The 26,858-nt window shown below is 40.0% G+C and overlaps 1 protein-coding gene across 4 annotated transcripts in view; it reads right to left on the minus strand.

The window, feature by feature from the left end:
* WDR7 (WD repeat domain 7) overlaps positions 1-26,858 on the minus strand; it is a 370,882-nt gene that overhangs the window by 274,945 nt on the left and 69,079 nt on the right. For all 4 annotated transcript variants that reach the window (XM_079942515.1, XM_079942514.1, XM_079942512.1 and 1 more), the window contains one exon: positions 22,744-22,958. In XM_079942515.1, the coding sequence (XP_079798641.1) occupies positions 22,744-22,958 (215 nt within the window). The remainder of the gene's footprint in view (positions 1-22,743; positions 22,959-26,858) is intronic.

The raw sequence follows: 26,858 nt of genomic DNA on the forward strand, positions 1-26,858 counted from the left end.
GTGTTTTCATTAACAAGTACATTAATAAGCATAAACCAAAGAGAGATAGTTTAGCTATTGAGAGGTTGTAAGGTTTTATACTGTACTGCAATTTATTTCATATGACATAAATGAAATGTAAATTACTCAAAAGTTAATTATAAGTGTTAAATATAAACACTTTTTGTATTTCTTTTTCTTTTTTTTCTTTTTGGCCACACTGTGCAGCTGGTGGGATCATAGTTCCCTGGGACTAAGGAATATTCACACTCAAGCAGATCCTAGCTTGTTTCTAACCCTCTTCTCCCACCACTGCTGGCCTTGGCACACGCTGCACTATCTCGCTATGCCCACACACCATCCCCACCCACATCTGCACGTGGTGTTGTCTTTGCCTGGGATGTTCTTGCCCACTTTTCTTCCTGATTCGAGCCTCTACACAAATGGCTCTTCGGAAGAGCCTTCCCAACAACTCTGCAGGTCAGCTCGTCTTCCTAGGTCTCTGTCACACTCAGCTCATACAGTCCAGTCGAGCGCTCACCACAGTGAACCACACGCTTGTCCCCCACATCAGAGCAGGAACTCCTCAGTGCCACAGTCTGGTGGGTGTGGGTGTGATTAGTGCACTCTCCAACTGCTCTCACGCATGGCACGGTTTATCGTACGCACTCAGTATGTGCTGAATGAATGCAGCCAATCAATCAATCAGGAGTATTAAACAAGTGTGTGCTGAATACCTATTGAGATAAATGTTTTCAAACATGTTGCTCATTTAACTTCATTACAACCTTATTACACCCCTTCCCCACCTTAAAGTTAAAAACAAATGGAAGCTCAGAGGTCAGTCAGTCACACAGGTCTCATAGTTCGTCAATGGTTAAGTTATGGGAGGAAGCCCAGGTCCTCCTGTATCTGCCTGACGTTTGATTCTAGACATCAAGAGGTTCTCAGCGTTCGTTCTGTAGAGACTCTAGAGATGGAGGGGTGGGGGTGAGGGAAAAAGTGAGTCCACCCGACATTAATCAACCTTCGAACACTGCTTCGTTCACAGTAGTTCAGTGAACACTCTGTGCTGGGCACTGGAAGCACAAGGAGGAATATCAAATGGTCCTTGGAGGAGCTCTTAGTCTGATATAAAGCAGTGGATCTCAGCCAGGGGTGATGTTTTCCCCCCAGCCCCAAAGGACATTTGGCCACGTCTGCAGACATCATTGTTAGTCACAATTAGGAGAGGGTGCTAATGGCCAGTGGGTAGAGGCCAGGGATGCTGAGAAACATGTTACAGTGCACAGGGCAGCCCCCAGAGCAAAGAATTATCCAGCACAAAATGTCAGTAGTGCTAAAGTCAAGAAACCCTGATACAGAGAAATAGCCACGTAAACAAGTATATGTCCTTGCTTCCATATACTGGTGCAAGACAATAAGTACCAGGATGGAGACATAAGCCAAGTGCCAGAGAATCTGAGAAGATTCAACTGACTCTGCTAAACTTAGCAGCATTACCTGAAAAAATTCGGGACCTTTGTGGAGATAATGGGCATAGAACTGAGGCTCCTGAGATAAGTGGGAGTTAGCTAGGTGACGGGCTCAGAGGGCACGGGGCATGGAACAAGGCCACTCCAGACACAACAAATAGTAAGTACAGCTGACCCTTGAAAAACTCGGAGGTTACATGCATCGACCCATCCGTGCAGTCAAAACTGCGTGTAATTTATAGTCGGCCCTCCAACATCTGCAGTTCCTCCATGTCCACAAATACAACCAACGCAGGATTGTGTTGTACTGTGGTGTTTACGACTGAAAAGAAATCCACATATAAGTGGACCCACACAGTTCAAACCCGTGTTGTTCAAGGGTCAACTGTATATACTACATTTACTGAAATACAGGTGAAAAGACTGGGAACCAATTTACATTAGACCGTAAAAAACTAAAATCCTGATTTATGATGATGAATCCCCTCCTTTTGTCTCTTTTTTCTACCTCTTCCTTTATACCCATCCACTCCCCTGAGAAAATGTAAGTTTCACCAAGGCTAATTGCTGCTAGGTGATTGTTATTGAGGTGTGCCTGTGATTAAGAAAAACAGGTATCTTTACACAAACTAAGAAGAGAGACATGTGTGGAAGGCAACGGAAAGATCTCTGAATATACAGGCACACCTCAGAGACACTGTGGGTTCGGTTCCAGACCACCACAATAAAGCGAATAAGATCACAATAAAGTGAGTCACATGAATTTCTTGGTTTCCCGGTGCATATACAACTTATGTTTACACTATTCTGTAGTCTATTAACTGTGCAATAGCGTGTCTAAAAAATGCACCTACCTTAATTAAAAATACTTTATTGCTAAAAGATTGTTAACCATCATCTGAGCCCTCAGGAAGTCGAAATCTTTTTGCTGGTGGAGGGTCTCCTCAACATCGGTGGCTGCTGACTTTATCAAGGTGACGGCTGCTGAAGGCTGGGGCAGCTGGGGCAATCTCTTAAAATAAGACAACAGTGCAGTCTGCTGCATCGAATGACTCTTCCTTCCATTAACGATCCCTCTGGAGCAGGTATGCTGTTTAATAGTATTGTACCCACAGAACTTCTTTCAAAATTGGAGTCAATCCTCTCAAACCCTGCTGCTGCTGTATCAACTAAGTGTATGTCCTAGTCGAAATCGTTTGTTGTCATTTCAACAATCTTCAAAGCATCTTCACCAGCAGATTTCCTATGAAGAAACCACTCCTTCCTCATCTGTTGAAGTTCTATCATGAGGTTGCAGCAATTCAGTCATATCTTCAGGCTACACTTCTAATTCTAGTTCTCTTGCTATTTCCACCACATCTATAGTTACTTCCTCCACTGAAGTCTTGAACCTCTCAAAGTCATCCAGGAGGGTTGGAATTAACTTCTTCCAAATTCCTATTAATGCTGATATTCCGACCTCTTCCCATGAATCACAAACGTCCTATGGCATCTAGAATGGTGAAACCTTTTCAATTTACTCTGCCCAGATCCATCAGAGGAATCACCATCCGTGACGGCTATATCCTCACAAAATGTATTTCTTAAATAATAAGACTTAAAAGTCGAAATTACCCCTTGATCCGTGGGCTGCACAATGGATGTTGTGTTAGCAGGCATGAAAACAACATGAATCTCACTGTCCACCTCCATCAGAGCTCCTAGGTAACCACCAGGTGCACTGTCAACGAGCAGCCATATTTTGAAAGGAATGATTTTTTTCTGAGCAACATGACTTAATGGCGGGCTTAAAATATTCAGTAAACCTTGTTGTAGACAGGTGTGCTTTGTTGTTCCATTTACAGAGCACAGGCAGAGTAGATTTAGCCTATTTCTTAAGGGCACTAGGGTTTTCAGAATGGTATATGAGCACTGGCTTCAGCTTCAAGTCACCAGCTGCACCAGCCCCGATCAAGAGAATCAGCCTGTCCTTTGGCACTTCGGTTTTTTTTTAAACACATGCCTGTAATCACTTTTATTTATTTACTTATTTATTTTTGGCTGTGTTGGGTCTTCCGCTGCTGCACGCAGGCTTTCTCGAGTTGCGGTGAGCGGGGGCTACTCTTCTTTGCGGTGCACGGGCTTCTCACTGTGGTGGCTTCTCTTGTTGCAGAGCACGGGCTCTAGAGCGCAGGCTCAGTAGTTGTGGCACGTGGGCTCAGTAGTTGTGGCGCACGGGCTTAGTTGCTCCGCGGCATGTGGGATCTTCCTGGACCAAGGCTCGAACCCATGTTCCCTGCATTGGCAGGCAGATTCTTAACCACGGCGCCACCAGGGAAGTCCTCCTCTGGCACTTTGAAGCCAAGGTACTAAGTTCTCCTCTCCAGCTATGAAAGTCCTAGATGACGTCTTCTTCCAAAAGAAGGCTGTTTCATGTGTTGGAAATCCATCGTTTAGTGTAGCCACCTTTGTAAATGATCTGGAGAACCTTCTGCAGCGTCTACATCAGTACTTGCACTTTTATTTTATGGAGGTGGCTTCTTTCCTTAAATCTCAGTTTGAGGAAATGAAGTTGTCCTTCTCCACGTCAAAGCCAAGTGCCTTCCCTCTGCCACCCTGTCACCCGCTGTGGAGCCCAGCTTCATCAGCTGTCTCCTCCCCACCTTGATCATGAACCTGCCTCTCTCCACTGGCTCTTTACCCTTGATCCACAGACACTCTAACCTGTCTTCAAGACTGGATTTCCCTCTGGCTATTCTCCTTCTACTTCCCTTATCATACCAACTTTTCAAAAGTATTCCACACTGGCTCCTTCTATTTTCACACCTCCCATTCACTCCTTAACCCACCACAGTCAAGCTGCTGCCCCCCACATCGTGGGGAGACAGTTCTGAAAAAGGATACTGATGATCTCACTGACACACACGTTTCAATCCTTCTAACACTCAGCTCTTGCGTTTGACACAACTGATCGCTCCACCCTTCTTGAAACACCCGATTCCCTGTTTGCAAGTCAGCACATCCTCCTGGGTCTCCTCACACCACTTCCTCTCCGCATCGTTTCCTTTCCCTCTCCTTCAGGTGGTATCCCGAGAGTCTATCTCAGCCCATTGGCTATCTCTGAAGGATCTTGTCTGCTTCCATGGTTTTAAATGCCAGGTGTACGCTGGGGATTCCTCAATTTGTAGACCCATCACCACAAGCCTCCCTCAAGTCCCCCCTCCATTGTATGCAAAGCAACTCATCGTCACCCACACAAAACCTGTCCCTACAATCAACCTCACGCTGGAGAGAGCCACTTCTAGTCAGTCATCCAATCAGAAAGCCTGTGAGTCAGCCTCCCTTACCGCCTCTACCTAATGAATCATTAGGTCCTGCCAAATATGGCTCACAAACAATTCTTCAATTGAAACTCTCCTCTACACTTCCTCATATCTGTTATACATACCGGCTTCCAGATAAAATTCTTTTTGAGGGAAGAATTCTAATGCTAATTTTTTACGTTTGAAAAGCCACAGAGAATGCTTTAGCGCCGTCACATGGTACGCATGGACCGGCCTCACCTCCCGCCTCTGCCTGTGTCTCCTCAGCTGACCCTCCAGCCCTACAGAGCACACATGGCACTCCCCAGCTCCCTCCCTGCATCTGCCACCCGCTACTCCCAGAACACACTGCAAGCCACCTCCACCCGCCACCTGACTATATTCCACTCATCTTCAATGTCTCCTCCTCCAAGAGTCCAGTCCTGATCACCTCACGCTACACCAGGTTTCTGCAATACTTTCTGCATTTCCTCAGCCACCTCACTGACTTCACTGCATCGTATTTATCTGTTAGTATCTCCTGAGGGTAAATATCATGTCTTATTCATTTGGACTCTCAAGGACCTAACACAGCACCTAAGCGTCAATAAATGTTTACTGAACTAGACTGATTCAATTATTTTCTAACAGAGGCTATAAAAGTCAGGAAGTATGAAAATCTTTTATATGGTCCAATAAAGAGCAGATTTTTCAAGCACATTAGAAGAAATTATTTCTTACCAGGAGTACTAACATATTAATTTTTAGTCACAAATCTTTACACTTCTATCAAATTACCTCAAAATACCTTTAGGTTCCCAAATAAGAGTTAGATATAAAGTACCACACACAAGGGCTAGAAAGTTCTGGCTGCCGAGGTCATAGGGTTTGATCTAGCTAGTGTTCCTATCCTCTCAGCAGTCTGCCATTGGATTTATTATGTGAGATAGTGAAATGATGGGGAAATGATGGTGAAGGAAATTTCTCCTTTGCTGTTTCTCACATTCCAAGGAAAAACAAAACTGTTCAGAATTTAAAACCATCACAGAACAAGATGGCTTTTTCTTGGTTCAGAATAGTATGATGAATTATATTTAATATGAACTATGAATTCCATTTATAAATCCGTTGAACACCTATTGTGCGCAAGGCACAGAGCCAATAAGGCACTAGCCACGGGGCTGGTTAAGTTTCAGGAAGGCAAGTTCCCTTGTATGTGTCATTATTCGATGGTGTTATACAATGATCACCATAAATCCAGTTGTTTCTAATTCAAGAATCCTTAAAAAGGAAAGAGAGCTAAATAAAAACCCTGTAGTCACCAAAAAATTTAGTAAATATGAACTAAATATGTAGTTAGTTTTGAGAGTTTAGTTTCATTCCTTAATGGAATAAGTTGTATTATATTCACAGTAACCTAACACTCATTTCCCCCAAACTGGAGAAAAAGTTGGTAGAAAATCAACCTGAGTTGGAAATCTTCAAAGCATTCATCCCAAACTCTATGAAATATCCGTGCCTGGTGAGTGCACACACGCGTGCACACACACACACACACCAAGGAGCACGTGTACTTACAAACTACATACACTGTACTTTCCTGTGCGTGTGAGAGTACTGTGAAAGTGAGGCAAATATGAAGAAAGAAAAACAGAATTACGACATAAATACATTAGAGGAATGTGAACCATTTTTACAGAGATGAGGATGAATGATTAATTTAATATAATGAATAGCCTGTGGAAGGGAGGAAAAGATGGAGAAAGAGAGGAAAAGAGGGAGGGGGCGGAGAGGCAGGCCAACAGGACTTCATGGACTGCTCTGTGTTTGCTTGTGTCTGTGATAACAGCAACTAATGCAATAATGTACATCCAGAAATTAACCCTATTACTTGCCCTATATACCTGTGCCTCCTTAATTACTTTAAATCTTTTAATTTTACATTTGTGGTTCCAAAAAACTTTTCTTAAGCTCATTCCTTAAGGAATCTCTTTACCAAAGCTTCATGTTAAATTCTAAAATTTTCATTCTAGAACTTTTAAGTTCCAAATGACAAACAACAGAGAGGGAAGTATTGGCAAAACAAAGTCACTGACTGCTCATTGTAGACCTTAAAAGTCAGTCTCACTAACCACCATGTGATGAGATTGCGGCAGCACAGGAGGAGAAGTTCAATCCAGGCTGATGGACTCAGGGCAACTGTCACCCGCCAAGAGGTTAAGGATCTTCTTGCATAAATAAAGTACGCTTCCTTTCAATTCAAACCCACACTGGTATCTTACCAGTGTAATCCAGAAAAACGACAGATATTTACAAACACGCTTCATCTAGGGCAAATGAAGCATGTTTGTAAACATGCTTACTTGTAAGTAAGATTTTTAAATGAATGATTTTTAAATGAATGTTTAATATTTCTCCTTAACTAATTCATTTCACTGAATTCTACACTTAACGTTGAGACTATAGAGACCCAAAGGGAAGATCATAGCAACAACGCCAGCATAGTTACTGGATTTTCCCAAACCCCCTCATAAAAAGAGACAGAGCAACTAGGCAGCATAACCAAAACCCACTGAGAACATTTTCAACAAAATTAAGTGATGAAGTATACCCACAAATCCCAAAATTCAAGTGGATGGGAAAACCCACCAACAGCTACAAAATCCACCTGGTATCAGGCATCCCTGTAGTAAGGAGGAAGGAGAAGCAGGAATGTACCTGACAGCTCTGACAGGAAAACTCTAGAAGAGCCAACAGATACTTAACCAAAAATTAAACCTGAAAACAGCAGCTGAACCCGGGAGGAGCTTACCTACCTCAACAGCAAGTGAACACAAGGGCCTGCAGTTGTGAGATCTGAGCGGCTGGCACATCAGATTCCCAGGGCCCTTACCACACTGATGTATCCACACTCCCTTCTAGGAAAAGATCCCGCAATAAGGAGAAACTACTAAGAATGCAGTCAAAATTGACAGGTAATTTTAAAAACAAAAATAAATAAATAAAAAAGGAAGGATAGGAACAGTGCCAGAAACTATCAGAAAGCAAGTCACCATATTATTGAACCACATGAAACAACAGAAGGAGTTCTGTGAAGTTAGAAAAGCTCTCTGAATTAATCATTAAAAAAATCCAGGAAAAATCATTTCACAAAGTGAGCAACAAAAAGTATTGAGGTCAAAATTATTGCAAGTAAAAAGAGAATAAGAACGGGGATTCCCTAGAGGTCCAGTGGTTACGACTCTGCACTTCTACTGCACGGGGTATGGGATCGATCCCTGGTTGGGGAGCTAAGATCCTGCATGCCGGATCTTAAATAAAAATCAGGCCTCTATTAAAAAAAGAGACACAGAATACGAACCAGAAAAAAAACAGACATGTTGAAGCAGCAGATCGAAATGAATGTACTATTTCAAAACAAGCTAAAGAACATTTTGAAAATGATACTCAACATGAAAGAACAATACAAATGAGAATTAGAAAAATCAGAAATGAAATGACTGAACTCAAGAAAGAATTAAAGGGGAGGAGCTTCAAGATGGCAGAAGAGTAAGACGCGGAGATCACCTTCCTCCCCACAAATACATCAGAAATACATCTACATGTGGAACAGCTCCTATAGAACACCTACTGAACGCTGGCAGAAGACCTCAGACCTCCCAAAAGGCAAGAAACTCCCCACGTGCCTGGGTAGGGCAAAAGAAAAAAGAAAAAACAGAGACAAAAGAATAGGGACAGGACCTGCACCTCGGGGAAGGAGCTGTGAAGGAGGAAAGGTTTCCACACACTAGGAAGCCCCTTCACTGGCGGAGACTGCAGGTGGTGGGGGGGGGAGCTTCGGAGCCGTGGAGGAGAGCGCAGCAACAGGGGTGCGGAGGGCAAAGCAGTGAGATTCCCGCACAGAGGATCGGTGCCGACCAGCACTCACCAGCCCGAGAGGCTTGTCTGCTCACCCACCGGGGTGGGCGGGGCTGGGAGCTGAGGCTCGGGCTTCGGTCGGATCGCAGGGAGAGGACTGGGGATGGCTGCGTGAACACAGCCTGAAGGGGTTAGTGCGCCACAGCTAGCCGGGAGAGAGTCTGGGAAAAGGTCTGGACCTGCCTAAGAGGCAAGAGACCATTGTTTCGGGGTGCGCGAGGAGAGGGGATTCACAGCGCAGCTTAAAGGAGCTCCAGAGACGGGCACGAACCGCGGCTATCAGCGCGGACCCCAGAGATGGGCATGAGACGCTAAGGCTGCTGCTGCTGCCACCAAGAAGCCTGTGTGCGAGCACAGGTCACTCTCCACACCTCCCCTCCCAGGAACCTGTGCAGCCCGCCACTGCCAGGGTCCTGTGACCCAGGGACAACGCACGGCGCGCCTCAAGCTAGTGAAACGTCACTGTGGCCTCTGCCGCCGCAGGCTTGCCCCGCATCCGTACCCCTCCCACCCCCGGCCTGAGTGAGCCAGAGCCCCCCGCATCAGCTGCTTCCTTAACCCCGTCCTGTCTGAGCAAAGAACAGACGCCTTCAGGCGACCTACACGCAGAGGCGGGGCCAAATCCAAAGCTGAACTCCGGGAGTTGTGTGAACAAAGAAGAAAAAGGGAAATATCTCCCAGCAGCCTCAGGAGCAGCAGATTAAATCTCCACAATCAACATGATATACCCTGCATCTGTGGAATACCTGAATAGACAACGAATCATCCCAAATTAAGGAGGTGGACTTTGGGAGCAACGACATATATATATATTTTTTCCCTTTTTCTCTTTTTGTGAGTGTGTATGTGTATGCTTCTCTGTGTGATATTGTCTGTATAGCTTTGCTTTTACCATTTGTCCTAGGGTTCTGTCTGTCTGTTTCTTTTTGTTTTTTTTATTACTTAAAAAAATTTGTTTCTTAATAATTATTTTTTATTTTAATAACTTTATTTTATTTTACTATATTTTATTTTATCTTCTTCTTTCCTTCTTTCTTTTCTTCTCCCTTTTATTCTGAGCCGTGTGGAGGATGGGCTCTTGGTGCTGCAGCCAGGTGTCAGGGCTGTGCCTCTGAGGTGGGAGAGCCAAGTCCAGAACACTGGTCCACAAGACACCTCCCAGCTCCACGTAATATCAAACGATGAAAATCTCCCAGAGATCTCCATCTTAATGCCAAGACCCAGCTCCACTAAACGGCCAGCAAACTACAGTGTTGTACACCCTATGCCAAACAACTAGCAAGACAGGAACACAACCCCATCCATTAGCAGAAAGGCTGCCTAAAAGCATAATAAGGCCACAGACACCCTCAAAACACACCACCAGATGTGGACCTGCCCACCAGAAAGACAAGATCCACCCACATCCACCAGAACACAGGCACTAGACCCCTCCACCAGGAAGCCTACACAACCCACTGAACCAACCTTAACCACTGGGGACAGACACCAAAAACAACGGGAACTACGAACCTGCAGCCTGCGAAAACGAGATACCAAACACAGTAAGTTAAACAAAATGAGAAGACAGAGAAACACACAGCAGATGAAGAAGCAAGGTAAAAACCCACCAGACCTAACAAATGAAGAGGAAATAGGCAGTCTACCCAAAAAATAATTCAGAATAATGATGGTAAAGATGATCCAAAATCTTGGAAATAGAAAGGAGAAAATAAAAGAAACGTTCAACAAGGACCTAGAAGAACTAAAGAACAAACAAACAGTGATGAACAACACAATAAATGAAATTAAAAATTCTCTAGAAGGGATCAATAGCAGAATAACTGAGGCAGAAGAACAGATAAGTGACCTGGAAGATAAAATACTGGAAATAACTACCGCAGAGCAGAATAAAGAAAAAAGAATGAAAACAACTGAGGACAGCCTCAGAGACCTCTGGGACAACATTAAACACAACAACTTCAAATTATAGGGGTCCCAGAAGAAGAGGAAAAGAAAGGTACTGAGGAAATATTTTAAGAGATTATAGTTGAATACTTCCCTAATATGGGAAAGGATATAGTTAATCAAGTCCAGGAAGCAGAGAGAGTCCCATACAGGATAAATCAGGGGAGAAACATGCCAAGACACATATTAATCAAACTATCAAAAATTAAATACAAACAACAAATATTAAAAGCAGCAAGGGAAAACCAACAAATAACACATAAGGGAATCCCCATACGGTTAACAGCTGATCTTTCAGCAGAAACTCTGCAAGCCAGAAGGGAGTGGCAAGACATATTTAAAGTGATGAAGGAGAAAAACCTACAGCCAAAATTACTCTACCCAGCAAGGATCTCATTCAGGTTTGATGGAGAAATTAAGACCTTTACAGACAAGCAAAAGATAAGAGAATTCAGCACCACCAAACCACTTCTACAACAAATGCTAAAGGAACTTCTCTAGGCAGGAAACACAAGAGAAGGAAAAGACCTACAAGAGTAAACCCAAAACAATTAAGAAAATGGTAATAGGAACATACATATCAATAATTACCTTAAATGTAAATGGATTGAATGCTACAACCAAAAGACACAGATTGGCTGAATGGATACAAAAATAAGACCCATATATATGCTGTCTACAAGAGACCCATTTCAAACCTAGGGACACATACAGACTGAAAGTGAGGGGATGGAAAAAGATATTCCATGCAAATGGAAATCAAAAGAAACCTGGAGTAGCAATTCTCGTATCAGACAAAATAGATTTTAAAACAAAGACTATTAAAAGAGACAAGGACAGTACATAATAATCAAGGGATCGATCCAAGAAGAAGATATAAAAATTGTAAGTATTTATGCACCCACCATAGGAGCACCTCAATACATAAGGCAAATGCTAACAGCCATAAAAGGGGAAATCGACAGTAACACAATCATAGTAGGGGACTTTAACACCCCAGTTTCACCAATGGACAGATCATTAAAAATGAAAATAAATAAGGAAACACAAGCTTTAAATGATACATTAAACAAGATGGACTTAATGGATATTTATAGGACATTCCATCCAAAAACAAAAGAATACACATTTTTCTCAAGCGCTCATGGAACATCCTCCAGGATATATCATATCTTGGGTCACAAATCAAGCCTTGGTAAATTTAAGAAAATTGAAATCATATCAAGTATCTTTCCCAACCACAACGCTATGAGACTAGATATTAATTACAGGAAAAACTCTGTAAGAAATACAAACATATGGAGGCTAAACAATATACTACTGAATAAGCAAGAGATCACTGAAGAAATCAAAGAGGAAATCAAAAAATACCTAGAAACAAATGACAATGAAAACACAACAACCCAAAACCTATGGGATGCAGCAAAAGCAGTTCTAAGAGGGAACTTTATAGCAATACAATCCTAACTTAAGAAACAAGAAACATCTCAAATAAACAACCTAATCTTACACCTAAAGCAATTAGAGAAAGAAGAACAAAATACCCCAAAGTTAGCAGAAGGAAAGATTCATAAAGATCATATCAGAAATAAATGAAAAAGAAATGAAGGAAACTATAGCAAAGATCAATAAAACTAAAAGCTGGTTCTTTGAGAAGATAAACAAAATTGATAAACCATTAGCCAGACTCATCAAGAAAAAAAGGGAGAAGACTCAAATCAATAGAATTAGAAATGAAAAAGGAGAAGTAACTACTGACACTGCAGAAATACAAAGGATCATGAGAGATTACTACAAGCAACTATATGCCAATAAAATGGACAACTTGGAAGAAATGAACAAATTCTTAGAAAGGCACAACCTTCTGAGACTGAACCAGGAGGAAACAGAAAATATGAAGACCAATCACAAGCACTGATATTGACAGTGTGATTAAAAATCTTCCAACAAACAAAAGCTCAGGACCAGATGCTTCACAGGCGAATTCTATCAAACATTTAGAGAAGAGCAAACACCTATCCTTCTCAAACTCTTCCAAAATATAGCAGAGGGAGGAACACTCTCAAACTCATTCTACAAGGCCACCATCACTCTGATACCAAAACCAGACAAAGATGTCACAAAGAAAGAAAACTACTGGCCAATATCACTGATGAACATAGATGCAAAAATCCTCAACAAAGTACTAGCAAACAGAATCCAACAGCATATTAAAAGGATCATACACTATGATCAAGTGGGGTTTATCCCAGGAATGCAAGGCTTCTTCAATATACGCAAATCAATCAACGTGATACAGCATATTAACAAACTGAAGGAGAAAAATCATATGATCATCTCAATAGATGCAGAGAAAGCCTTCGATAAAATTCAACACCCATTTATGATAAAAACTCTCCAGAAAGGAGGCATAGAGGGAACTTTCCTCAACATAATAAAGGCCACATATGACAAACCCACAGCTAACATCATCCTCAATGGTGAAAAACTGAAACCATTTCCACTAAGATCAGGAACAAGACAAGGTTGCCCACTCTCACCACTCTTATTCAACATAGTTTTGGAAGTTTCAGCCACAGCAATCAGAGAAGTAAAGAAATAAAAGGAATGCAAATTGGAAAAGAAGAAGTAAAGCTGCCACTGTTTGCAGATGACATGATACTATACATACAGAATCCTAAAGATGCTACCAGAAAACTACTAGAGCTAAGCAATGAATTTGGTAAAGCATCAGGAACAAAATGAATGCACAGAAATCTCTTGCATTCCTACACACTAATGATGAAAAATCTGAAAGTGAAATTAAGGAAACACTACCATTTACCACTGCAACAAAAAGAATAAAATATCTAGGAATAAACCTACCTAAGGAGACAAAAGACCTGTATGCAGAAAATTATAAGACACTGATGAAAGAAACTACAGATGATACAAATAGATGGAGAGGTATACCATATTCTTGGATTGGAGGAATCAACATTGTGAAAATGACTCTATTACCCAAAGCAATCTACAGATTCAATGCAATCCCTATCAAACTACCACTGGCATTTTTCACAGAACTACAAGAGAAAATTTCTCAATTTGTATGGAAACACAAAAGACCCCGAACAGCCAAAGCAATCTTGAGAAAGAAAAATGGAGCTGGAGGAATCAGGCTCCTGACTTCAGACTATACTACAAAGCTACAGTAATCAAGACAGTATGGTACTGGCACAGAAACAGAAGCATAGATCAATGAAACAGGATAGAAAGCCCAGAGATAAACCCACCCACATATGGTCACCTTATCTTTGATAAAGGAGGTAAGAATATACAGTGGAGAAAAGACAGCCTCTTCAAAAAGTGGTGCTGGGAAAACTGGACAGCTACATATAAAAGAATGAAATTAGAACACTGCCTAACACCATACACAAAAATAAACTCCAAATGGATTAAAGACCTAAATGTAGGGCCAGACACCATCAAACTCTTAGAGGAAAACATAGGCAGAAAACTCTATGACATAAATCACAGCAAGATCCTTTTTGACCCACCTCCTAGAGAAATGGAAATAAAAACAAAAATAAATAAATGGGATCTAATGAAACTTAAAAGCTTTTGCACAGCAAAGTAAACCATAAACAAGACCAAAAGACAACCCTCAGAATGGGAGAAAATATTTGCAAATGAAGCAAGTGACAAAGGATTAATCTCCAAAATTTACAAGCAGCTCAATAACAAAGAAACAAACAACCCAATCCAAAAATGGGCAGAAGACCTACATAGACATTTCTCCAAAGAAGATATACAGATTCCCAACAAGCACATGAAAGAATGCTCAATATCACTAATCATTAGAGAAATGCAAATCAAAACTACAATGAGATATCATCTCACACCGCTCAGAATGGCCATGATCAAAAAATCTACAAACAATAAATGCTGGAGAGGGTGTGGAGAAAAGGGAACCCTCTTGCACTGTTGGTGGGAATGTAAATTGATAGAGCCACTATGGAGAACAGTATGGATGTTCCTTAAAAAACTAAAAATAGAACTACCATATGACCCAGCAATCCCACTACTGGGCATATACACTGAGAAAACCATAATTCAAAAAGAGTCATGTACCAAAATGTTCATTGCAGCTCTGTTTACAATAGCCAGGACATGGAAGCAACCGAAGTGTCCATCAACAGATGAATGGATAAAGAAGATGTGGCACATATATACAATGGAATATTAGCCATAAAACGGAACGAAACTGAGTTATTTGTAGTGAGGTGGATGCACCTAGAGACTGTCATACAGAGTGAAGTAAGTCAGAAAGAGAAAAACAAATACCGTATGCTAACACACATATATGGAATGTAAAAAAAACAAAACAAAACCAAAAACTGGTCATGAAAAACCTAGGGGCAAGATGGGAATAAAGATGCAGACCTACTAGAGAATGGACTTGAGGATACTGGGAGGGGCAAGGGTAAGCTGGGACAAAGTGAGAAAGTGGCATGGACATATATACACTACCAAACGTAAAATAGATAGCTAGGGGGAAGCAGCAACATAGCACAGGGAGATCAGCTCGGTGCTCTGTGACCACCTTGGGAGTGGGGGGTAGGGAGGGTGGGAGGAAGGGAGATGCAAGAGGGAAGAAGTATGGGGACATATGTATATGTATAACTGATTCACTCTGCTATAAAGCAGAAACTAACACACCATTGTAAAGCAATTATACTCCAATAAAGATGTTAAAAAAAAGAATTAAAAATAAAAAAGAAAACATCACTTTAGCAAAGAAGCTTCAATGGAAAGAAATACAAAAATGAATGAATACAATTCATAATGCCTAAGAGAAGCGGAAGGTGGAAAGAAAGAAAATGTTAACAAGAAGAAATGAAACTTCTTTTCCTTTGTGGGAGGCAAGCTTTTGGTGGGCACACCTAAAAAGAGATTTGGGGTGAAGGGGAAATTGTTTACACAAAGGGGGAACCGAGCAAATAAATACACTGAAAATACTGGGAGAGGTTTCTCACAGGTGAAGAAGAGAGTTACAACAAGCCAGGAGGGGAGGCTACAGCCAACACTGTGGTGTTTGGTTGGAATGGAGGTAATGGTGCTAACCCAAGGTATTTAATATATTTAGGAAGATAGAGACACACTTAAAGACGTACATGTTTGTGTAAGTGTGTATTCATGTAAACATACCTAATACTACCTAGCTCTATCTACTGAAAGGGCCCGGATGCAACGTCATCCCAGGAGCAATGAGTGCACACAGCATCTGGATTCAGTTTCTAATTATTATCCTCCATCAAAGGGAATCACTGGTCACAAAGGCATTTAATAAACGTTTATTCTCCTCCTACAGAGACATTCACTCCTTTGTTTTCTTAAGGCCTGGCAGCTTAGCTAAGTCTCCTTAATTTTATTAACAATTAGACAACAATTAGTGTAATATAAAATTTTTGTCTTAATAACCATTTAGAAGAATCCAAAACTGAACTCATATATACTTCAAAGTATATAATAAATATACCATTAACATATTCATATTTTCTTTTAAAATATTCATTAAACTTTTGGAGCAGAATGTTAAGCAAGTTTAGTTGATACTTCAAAGGTCAGGCTTATCATAAGAATTTTTCTAAGGCTGAAAACAGTTCACCAGACAAGGCCTGGTACCCTGTACCTAACGTCATTTGGCTTGTCTCTGTCTGTACCTTATAAGTGCCCTTTTCACAGTGAATCATAAAGTCAGTTCAATCAGTACAATTTTTTTTTTAACAGAGTGAATTCTGCAAGCAAAGAACACAGAGTATGTTCTCAGCAGGTTATATTTGACTTGTAAATTCCATTCTCTTGCCTAGTTACACAGAATACAAAGTTACTGACCTTTGCATATATAGTCCATTCATTTTTTTCAGGGTTTTGACTAATTAGACAACAGAGAGAGAAATGGAAGGTAAAAGATAAATCATCCTGGTCAATTTTCAATTTCTTCAACCTCATCATTTTTCAATATAAATAGGGTGATTCTTATTGATACAACAATGCCCAAGATGTAACCCGGCCCAATAAAAAATTACACACAGTAGGCCTAAAAAATGAATTCCATGGCTGCAAGGGCTTTCTAGCTTTACTATTAAAATCCCATTGGCCCAAGGCGTCCACCAAGATCTCCTCACCAAGAACCAGTGTCTGGCAAATACTCTGTAGAAAAACTTGTCAAAAAGATCACCTGATATGCCCAGACATTCTTCTTGACATATTCATTTATGCATTCCTCAAATGCCATGATATGGCAGCTATGATCTCCTAGTCATTTATATCTTACAAGTCCTCAAACTTCTAATCCAATATACTATTTATTCTGAGTTTAATGAGGGATTAAAAGAAAAGAAGAAGATGACTCTACCTTCAAGGGATTATAACCACTTCCTTTTTTTAAAACAGATTACACAGGCTACTCTTCTCTTCTTCCACTGAAAATAATTTGTTATATTCACCTCCCTCTTTTCATCACTACAGATTAAATGGAAACAATTTCTAATAAGGGTAAACTTTCCAACTCTATTCTCAACACCATGTCCTCTTCCATGGCCCCACCAATCACTCCCTCTACCAACAAAAGTGTTCAGTGAGCTCCCAAAGCATAAACTCTGCTCTTAACCCTGCAGCCACTGAAGCTACTAATCTTTTATTTCTCCAAAAGCAAACTTCTTCCACACACTATGCCTCCACTTCACCTCATGCTCATTCTTAGCTCGCTGTATCCTGACTTCTGACCCAACTAATTCTACCCAAACAGCTCTTAATGATGACCAATGACTTTACTAACTCCATACGCTCTTTTTTATTCCCCAAGTCTTGATGTTATTTCATTGCTCTGATCAACTGTCAACCTTTACTTCCTTTACAAAGATTTGTTTTCAATTATATGTGTAAGCTAGGCCACTGGAGGTTACTTGTCCAAGGTCACCAACAGGCAGGAAGTTACAGAGATGCAATTGGAACACAGATACCCCTGTGACTAGAACTTGGGCTCTAAACCACTCCTTTGAACTACTTTTCAAAAATGAAGCAAAGGCCATTCCATGGGGGAACTGTACCCACAACCTTGATATTAATAATGCCATCTTCAGATGCAGGGGTCAGCAAACTATGACCCAGGGGCCAAATCCAGCCCATTGCCTGTTTTCATAAAAAAGTTTTATTGGGAGCCAGTCCATTTACATAGTGTCTGTAGCTGCTTTAATGCCATTGTAATGGCAGAGTTGAATCATTGTGACAGAGCAATATGGTCTACAAAGCCTAATTTTTTTTACTATCTAACCCTTTACAGAAAAACATTTGCCAATCTCTGTTCTAACCAAATGTCCTTTAGGTTCATCATTTGCAAATCTGAGGATAACTAACTCACCTATATGTAATGAGAATTAAGGAGAACAGCATATCTGGAATAATCTATTGATAGTAGGCACCCCAAAATGTCAGCTGCAGTCTAGTTCAGGCACTCCATTACAGTGTTCATTTAGGAAATAAAATCCCATCCCTACTCTACCCCAGCATCATATCATTCCTTTCTTGGAGGTTGTTTGCTCCCGCCACATGTACCTCATCTCTCAACACTACACAGAAGAGGCAAATGTCTCCTGTTACAATCAACTTCAAAGCCTATGCCATGAGTTGTTTATTTCTGTTAACAGCTCCACCATTCTCCCTTTACCTAGGCTTGGATCTTGGAAATCAACCTGTTATGTCTCAAATCTTCTCTTGCTCATTTGTGAAGTCCTATTTATTCAACCTAAACAACAGCTTACAAGTTATCCCTCGTCTACATTTCCACTGCCTAATCCTTTCCAGTTCCCACTCCTCTCACTATATCATCCCAGGAACATCACAATTCATTTCCCAAGTCAACATTTATAAAGTGGTCTGTATATAAGTGTCAGACATGGCAAAATCATTCTTAAACAAACAAATATCTCCTTTTAAGACTACCCAATATCGTGTCATTACTCATTGAGTTAAGTCCTCGGCTTTGCATTCGAGTTGATTCCACATGACTCCAATCTACACTTGCAAACTAACTTCACACTACATTTCCTGGGTACTTGCTATGCTCCATATACTATGTTAAGCACTGGAAATAAAAGGGGGAGAAACTCAACTCCTGTCCTCAAGAAGCTCAACAAACAAACAAAAAAATACCACACACAGGGCATCCCTGGTGGCGCAGTGGTTAAGAATCCTCCTGACAATGCAGGGGACATGGGTTCGAGCCCTGGTCCGGGAAGATCCCACATGCCGCGGAGCAACTAAGCCCGTGTGCCACAACTGCTGAGCCTGCGCTGTAGAGCCTGTGCTCCACAAGAGAAGCCATCACAATGAGAGGCCCACGCACCGCAAGGAAGAGTAGCCCCTGCTCGCCGCAACTAGAGAAAAGCCCGCACGCAGCAGCCAAGACCCAACGCAGCCAAAAATAAATAAACAAAAAAAAATTTAAAAAAAAATACCACACACAAAGTGAAGTGTTTTAGGAAAGGTCTGAACCGAAAGGTGTGAGCCCACAGAGAACGCAAGAACTATTTCTGCCACAGTGGGCAGAAGGGATGAGGGTTGAGGCTGACTTCACCATTCACAAAGAGGAGAGACATTAAAGAAGAAAACTGAGGAGGGGAAAAGAAAGACACAAAAAGAGGATGTAGGATCTTTACCATTTCTCAACTTTTTTTCTCCAAAGCAGTGCTTTTAATCCAGAGGCAATTTTGCCCCCCAGCAAGCATTTGTCAATGTCTAAAAACCTTTTTGACTGTCATGCTTAGGGGAGAGGGGGTGCTATTTGCATGCAGTGGGTAAAGGAAAAATACTTCTCTGACATCCTACAATACAAAGGACAGTCCGCCGCAGCAAAAAATTATCCAGCCCAAAAGGTCAATAGTGCTGGGGTTAAGCAACACTAGCCTAGAGCCACAAGAAACAGGAGTAAAGGAGGGCGTGGAAGTTGAGATAATTTCAGGATGTTTGAAAATACAGAGATGGCAAGGAAGGAGAATGAGTTATGCTGGGACCAACTTGCCCACCAAAACCAAACGGAGAGAATGCAAAACTGAACAGAGGGCAAAGTACCTAATAAACACTCCACATCTAGAGTCTCATGAATAGGGAGAGATTTGACTGTCAAGTCAGAACAATCAACTGTGAGAGGAATGAAGAAGAGGTGGGCAAAGAGGCTGAAGCAGAGGCTATCAGCACTTTCTACACATGATCTAATTCAACAAATATTTATTGCACAGCTGCTACGAGATGTCATGGGGAAAACACAGAGATGAGATAAATAAGTCATAATTCCTGTCTGCAAGAAGACTGGATTTCATAGAGCCACAGATGTATAAAACAAACTTACAGTTACCAAGGGGGAAAGGGGGGGGGGATAAATTGGGAGATTGGGATTGACATATGTACACTACTATATATAAAATAGATAACTAATAAGAACCTACTGTAGAGCACAGGGAACTCTACTCAATACTCTGTAATGACCTATGTGGGAAAAGAATCTAAAAAAAGAGTGTAGGGCTTCCCTGGTGGTGCAGTGGTTGAGAGTCTGCTTGCCGATGCAGGGGACACGGGTTCGTGCCCCGGTCCGGGAGGAACCCACATGCCGCAGAGCGGCTGGGCCCGTGAGCCTGCGCGTCCGGAGCCTGTGCTCCACAACAGGAGAGGCCACAACAGTGAGAGGCCCGCGTACCACAAAAAAATAAAAAAATTAAAAAAGAGTGTATATATGTATAAATGATTCACTTTGCTGTACACCTGAAACTAACACAACATTGTAAATCAACTACACTCCAATAAAAATTAATTTAAAAAAAAGAAGACTGGATTTCAGTAGGGAGAATTAGGTAAGTATATATGTTATTATAATACAAGGAGAAATATAAGATACATGTCATAAGTGGAGTACACAGGGTTTTGAGTACACACACCTTCCAAAGATTAGATGCAATAATAAAGGATAATTCTACTTAACACCTTCTTGCTCTTCCAGTGAAAGAAAAAAAAAAAAAAATCACAGGACAGTAAGTTATCTTTGCTTGTAAAGCTGTATATGTCTGGCATAATTAACCTAATTAACAATGTAAAATATTTGTTTCCAAATAGTCCAGTTGCTAACACTACTCTAACAAGGGAAACAAGGATACTTTATATAGAGTATTCCCACAGAGGTTTCACTTTCCGTTGAGAGACCCATGAAAAAAAATCAGATCCAATACCCTAGGGTAAGTCCTGTACCACAGAGAGGCTCTTAGTTATGTTTGGTTACTTTTTTTTTAACTTTGCGTGGGCTTCATTTCTCTTGAGGTTAGAAAGCCATCCAGAGGATGGCTCTTTAAATATTCCCCTCAGAAGGAGACTCTAAGTCAACATGAGAAAATAGTTAGAGAAATCCCTAATGGTCCAGCCAACATACATTTTTCATAAAGTGATTATCCTCCTGCAGCCTCAGCTTCCTAAGCCTTTTCCCCTCCTATAATTGTTTTCCTTGTAGGCCAGGCAACAATTACCACTGCTACAAGACTGAGGAGGTTCACGAGCAATATATTTTACAATACATAAGTGTACTGTCCCTGATATCTGGTGCTTTTATCACTAATTGCACTATAAAATGTGCTATTAAAACAGGGACAAACAAGATTGTAAAAATCACATAATGGACCATGACCACTTACAAGAGCCATTCATAAATGTTACTGTACCACTTATTTTTCTTTAATTTTCTAGTTATATAATTATTTTTCCAAATTTTTACTTCTAGGGGATACCAACAAGAAAAAGAATAAATTTGCAAATTACAAAACATACATGCTTGCGCTTGAATGTATTGTTTTATAAGTTTGCTCAATATTAAAATTATATAGAACATCAGACAATGTGCTATGAACACTGAATTCCTAGGGAACATCCACATGACCTCTTCAAAGAAATTATAGGCACGGCAAATGCATTTAAGCCTGATTTCTATTCAAACTTTAGAGCATGGAACAGAAAGCACGAAAAAATATCACAGAAGGATTTCACAATTCTAATCTATGAAAATACAATATAACAAAGCCAATAGAACATTAATATTTTGGGGAAAGACAGAATGATCAAATATTACTGCCAATTACTGGAGGATATGGGTCAGTGGAGCTGCCTATAGTATTTCGTATGTCATTAGCACTCGCTAATTCACGGGCAAATTTTCAAGTTTGTAGATGACCCTTTCAACCTCTTTGTTATTTATTCCACATCTCATCATCTAAAAAATAGGAATCAGAAGAGAGAATGAAAATAAAGGTATTTGGTTACCCATTCATAATTCTAATGAATTCTAAGATGGAAGTAGGAATTTTAGTAGCAATTCAGATAAAATACTGGGATGGTCTCTAGGATTCATTTATCCATTACCAGAGACAAACTAGTTCTAATAATACCACAGAACACACATACCACAAACAAAATAGTGACTAGTCTCTACAAAACTAAACACAAGTAGCCAATTAACGAAGTGGGGTTGACTGTTCTTCTTTTAGTAGGAAAATCTTCTGTTAACTGAAGAAGTAACAGATGCATTGATTTTAAGTGTCAGTAAGGAAAGTGTGATTGAGCTTCAGTCTTGCAGAAAAATGCCAGCACTTGTGCAACCTCACCATACTTACTCTCACATATTTTCTTAAATCTTTAAATGGCCCCACCTTAATAAAATCAGAACGTACTTTTAAAATAAAAGATAAGCCACAATTAGAAACATCCGAATTATGCCTAAATTGTTACTTTTTCCTCCTGAAGATATTAGCTCGTGCTCAACCTTTCTACAGGAAGACCGTCAGAAAGTCAGAAAGACAGATTATACATAAAACGTTCGCTCTAATTTCAGAAACTGAAGTCACTTAAGTCTGTTGGAATCATTTTAAAACAGTTTGAATGGTAATAACAAGTCACTTTTTCAGACTGCCAAATACGTGAAATACTTAAAAACTGTGTTGGAAAACCTAAATAAAAACCAGAAGCTTATTTTTCACCCGTGTCATCTCCCAAAAATGATTCCCTAAGACGTGCCAAAGCTGCATTATTAAATGAAGTTGAATGGACATGAGCCCACATACAAAACTTACTTTGTCAGATGCCTCAGAAGCCAAGAGGTTAGTCGCAAGAGTTTGTAGCTTATGATGGGCCATGTTTTTAAGAGCAGCAAGACTGCGTCGTGTCATGGCTTGTTTTAAGTTGACTGCTGGGTGACTAAGTGAGTCAACGGCAGCGGGAGCTGCTTCATCACAAGCATTCAGTATCTCTACTGCTGTGATCCCCATCACACACCGGTCCAGTGCACCTGGAAGACATATATATTCACAATCATTACACAACTCTGGAAGACTCTAAGTCAATTTTTAGGAAAGGAAAATGCATGGACATTTTTAAATGTAGGAATATGTTTTACCAGTGCCTCCCAGAAACATTTTCTTGTTTATTTCCTTCCTCTAATGATCTTCCATGTAGCATTACCTTAATCATTTCCTTTTCCCTAAGCCCTACCACAACTTCCCAATAAACTCAAGTTCACAGCCAAGATTTCAACAATTTCCTCCAGGCTTTTCTACTTTCTTTCCACTTCCAAGATGGTCTCCTTGATCATGCCACATCAGTAGTCTATTACAAACAGCAATTTCTATAATTTTACCTTCCTCTAAAACTATATGTCAATCTTATAGAATCAATTCAACACTAGTTGAATTCAACTCTCCACCTACTCTGCACCTTACAATGAAGATGGACATGAATGATGAACATACTAAAAGATCCACTTGAATTTCCTGACCACTGATCTTGGTGGGCCCTTAATAGTGACCACATTTCCACAGACCTTTCGTTTTCCTACTCTCCTAGTTCATTATTCCACTTTCTTTCTCTTCCAATCCCACCATTCCATTTCCTGCCCTCATCTGGATGAAAGTTTTGTTTCCTATTTCATAGAGAAAGAAGCAATTAAAAAAGAAGTTCCACAAACTCCCATTACCACATCTCCAGTCACATTACTCAATAATTATGAATGAACTATCCAGGCTCCTACCTAACACACCCGTGGCTTACACCCCATCCTTCTCTTGTCTGCCCAAAGACACCATGTCAACAATTCTCCTCTTTCTCTTCATCAGTTTTCCCTATCTACCAGATCATTCCCATCAGCTTATAAACATGCAATTATTTCACCTGTTTAAAACACACACACACACACACACACACACACACACACACACACACAGTTAACCCAGGTGGGTTAACTAGGTATGTATCCCATTTTTCATAATCATACTCTAAAGAGCTGCCTATTTTTACCACCTCCAAATTTTTCTCCTCCCATCTTCCTTTGAACTTACTCAAATCAGATTTTACACCAAATGAGCACAGAACCTACTCTCCACATTGCTAAATCTAATAGCCAGTTCTCAGTCCTCATTTTACTATCATTTACTCTCAGCAGCTCTCAATCTTCCTCTCCACTCCTTGAAACACATTTTGTCACTTGGCTTCCAGGCAACCATATCCTTTATTTTCTTCTTTTTTCTGGCAGGTCCATTTTAGTCTCCTTTGCTGGTTTTTTACATCACAGAAGCACATTTAAACCCTGGAGTGCCCCAACCATTATCAACCTACATTCCCTTGGTGATATATCCAGTGTCATGACTTTACATATCTTCTATATGCTAAGATTTCCCACATTTGTACCACCCACTCTGACTTCCCTCCTTTGAACTACAGACTCGTATATACAGTTGACCCTCATATATACAGTTGACTCATATATACAGTTGTCCCTTGAATAACACAAGGATTAGGGGCAACCAACCTTCCATGCTGTTGAAAATCCACATGTAACTATATAGTCAGCTCACCGTATCCACAGTTATACCTGCAGATTCAACCAACTGCAGATCATGTAGTATTGTGGTATTTACTATAGAAAAAAATACCCAGGCAGTTCAAACCTGTGTTGTTCAAGCATCAACTGTACAATTTACAAATCAACATCTCTACTTGAATATCTAATATTCAACTCCACTTAATATATCCAAAATCGAATTCCTGATATTCCCAAACTCTACTCCTCCTTCTGGCTTCTCAATATCTTAAAATGAATTGCATCCTTCAAGTTTCTCATGATTGAAACCCTGGAGTCATCTTTGGCCCATCTCATTCTTTTATGCTCCTCATCCAACTATCAGCAAATCCTGTTGGTTCTACCTTCAAAATATACTCATACTTCAACCACTTTTCACCAGCTCCACTGCCATCACTCTAGTGTAATAATCCACCATTGTTTATTGCCTAGGGACAACAGCATACAAGCTAATCTCCCTGCTTCCACCCTAGAGCCACCTTTACGCTATTCTGGAGAAAAGCAGGAAAATATAATCTAAAATGAGGGGAAAAGTAAAATCAATAAAAACCACTGAAACAGATCTTTTTTTTAAATTAGCAGACAAAACCATTAAAAGTTATTATAATTGTACTCCAGATGTTCAAAAAGTTTGAATAGAGAGACATGGGAGATATCCAAAATCAAACCTGTAGTTTTCAAAGATGAAAACTACAATGTCTGAGATGAAAAATACACTCAATGGGAACAAAAGCATATTAGACATTGTAGAAGAAAAGCTCAGTAAACTTGAAAACATAGACTAGAAATTATAAAATGAGACACAGAAAAAATAACATTAAAAATGAAAAAATAATCCTAGAGTTGTGGGCAATTTCAAGTAGCCTAATAGGCATATAACTGGAGTCTCCAAAGAGAGAAAAGAGGGGGGATATCAAACATCAAAAACATATTTGAATAAATAATGGCCAAAAGCTTCCAAATTTGTTGAGAACTATACACCCACAGATCCAAGAAGTACAACAAACCTTAAGCACAAGAAACATGCAGAAAACTATAACTAAATGGCTCAAAACTAATAATAAAGAGAAAAACTTTTAAAAGTCAGAAAAAAACAGACACAGCATATATAGAGGAACAAAGATAAGGATGACAGCAGATTTTTTTTTACTGGAAATAATACTAGCAAGAAGATAGTGGAATATTGAAAGGAAAAAAACAAAAAACTATCCACCTAGAATTCTATACCCAGAAAAAAAATCTTCAAAATAATGGTGAAATAAAAAATTTTTCAGATATACAGAAGCTGAAAGAATCACCCACAGTCATGCACTACAAGAAATATTAAATATTAGGCAAAAGGGAAATCATTCCAGATGGAAATCTGGATCTACACAAAGCAATGAAGAGCAACAGAAATGGTAACTACAGGGGAAAATATGTAAAATTTTGTTTCTATATTCAAATTTCCTTAAAAGATAATATACTGTTTAAACAAATAAGCAAATAGAAAGAAATAATGTTCCAAATGAATGAAAACCATGAGCAACAATATGGGTGGTACAAAAGACAAGAAGTGGTAGACAGTGACCCAATTATTCTTGACTAGAACTATTCTTCACACAGAGTAACATGTCTGTGTAAAAGAACAGTAAGAGATAAGACAAAGGTAGGAGTGTACCACACTGTGGAGGGCCTTTTCTTAAAGGCTACGTGAACTAAAATTACTTATGTTTTTTTCATTAAGACAGTGGCATGAACCAAGTGTGATTGTTATTGTTTTATTTCCTATGATTAATTTGCCAACAGAGTACAGGATGGATTAGAAGGTAGAAATAGAGGACAGAGAAACCAATAAAGATAGCCTAGGTGTGAAAAAATATAGCCCGATATAAGAATAGTACACTGGAAAGAAAAAAGGGAGGAGAGGAGTACCTAATGGGAAGGACTTAGTAATTAACTGCACAGAGGACTTATGAGGAGGAAAGTAGAAAAGATAGTCATATTTCCACTCTAACAACCTCTTCCTTCAAAATTTCAAAGTGAATCCAAAGGGAAAAAAGAAACTGATTATACTTAGTTTTACTGAGATTTTAGAAAAGTACCAATTTTTTCTTAACCATTTCATCCTTTGTGTCTTTGCCTATCCTATCTTATGGTATTGTTGTAATAGAATGAAAAACAAAAACATAGAAGATATAGAAAAGTTGATGATGTAATGCCATATGCTGTGAAACAGAAACATAAAATCAAATCTCTATTGTATTAAACCCTGCAGGCAAAAGGTCAAATATGTGAAGAAAATACTTGCTACTAAACCCTTTATTAATAAAAAAAGACTGGACTGAAGTACCA

This window comes from Stenella coeruleoalba (genome assembly GCF_951394435.1).
Source record: "Stenella coeruleoalba genome assembly, chromosome: 14".
Lineage (NCBI taxonomy): Eukaryota > Metazoa > Chordata > Mammalia > Artiodactyla > Delphinidae > Stenella > Stenella coeruleoalba.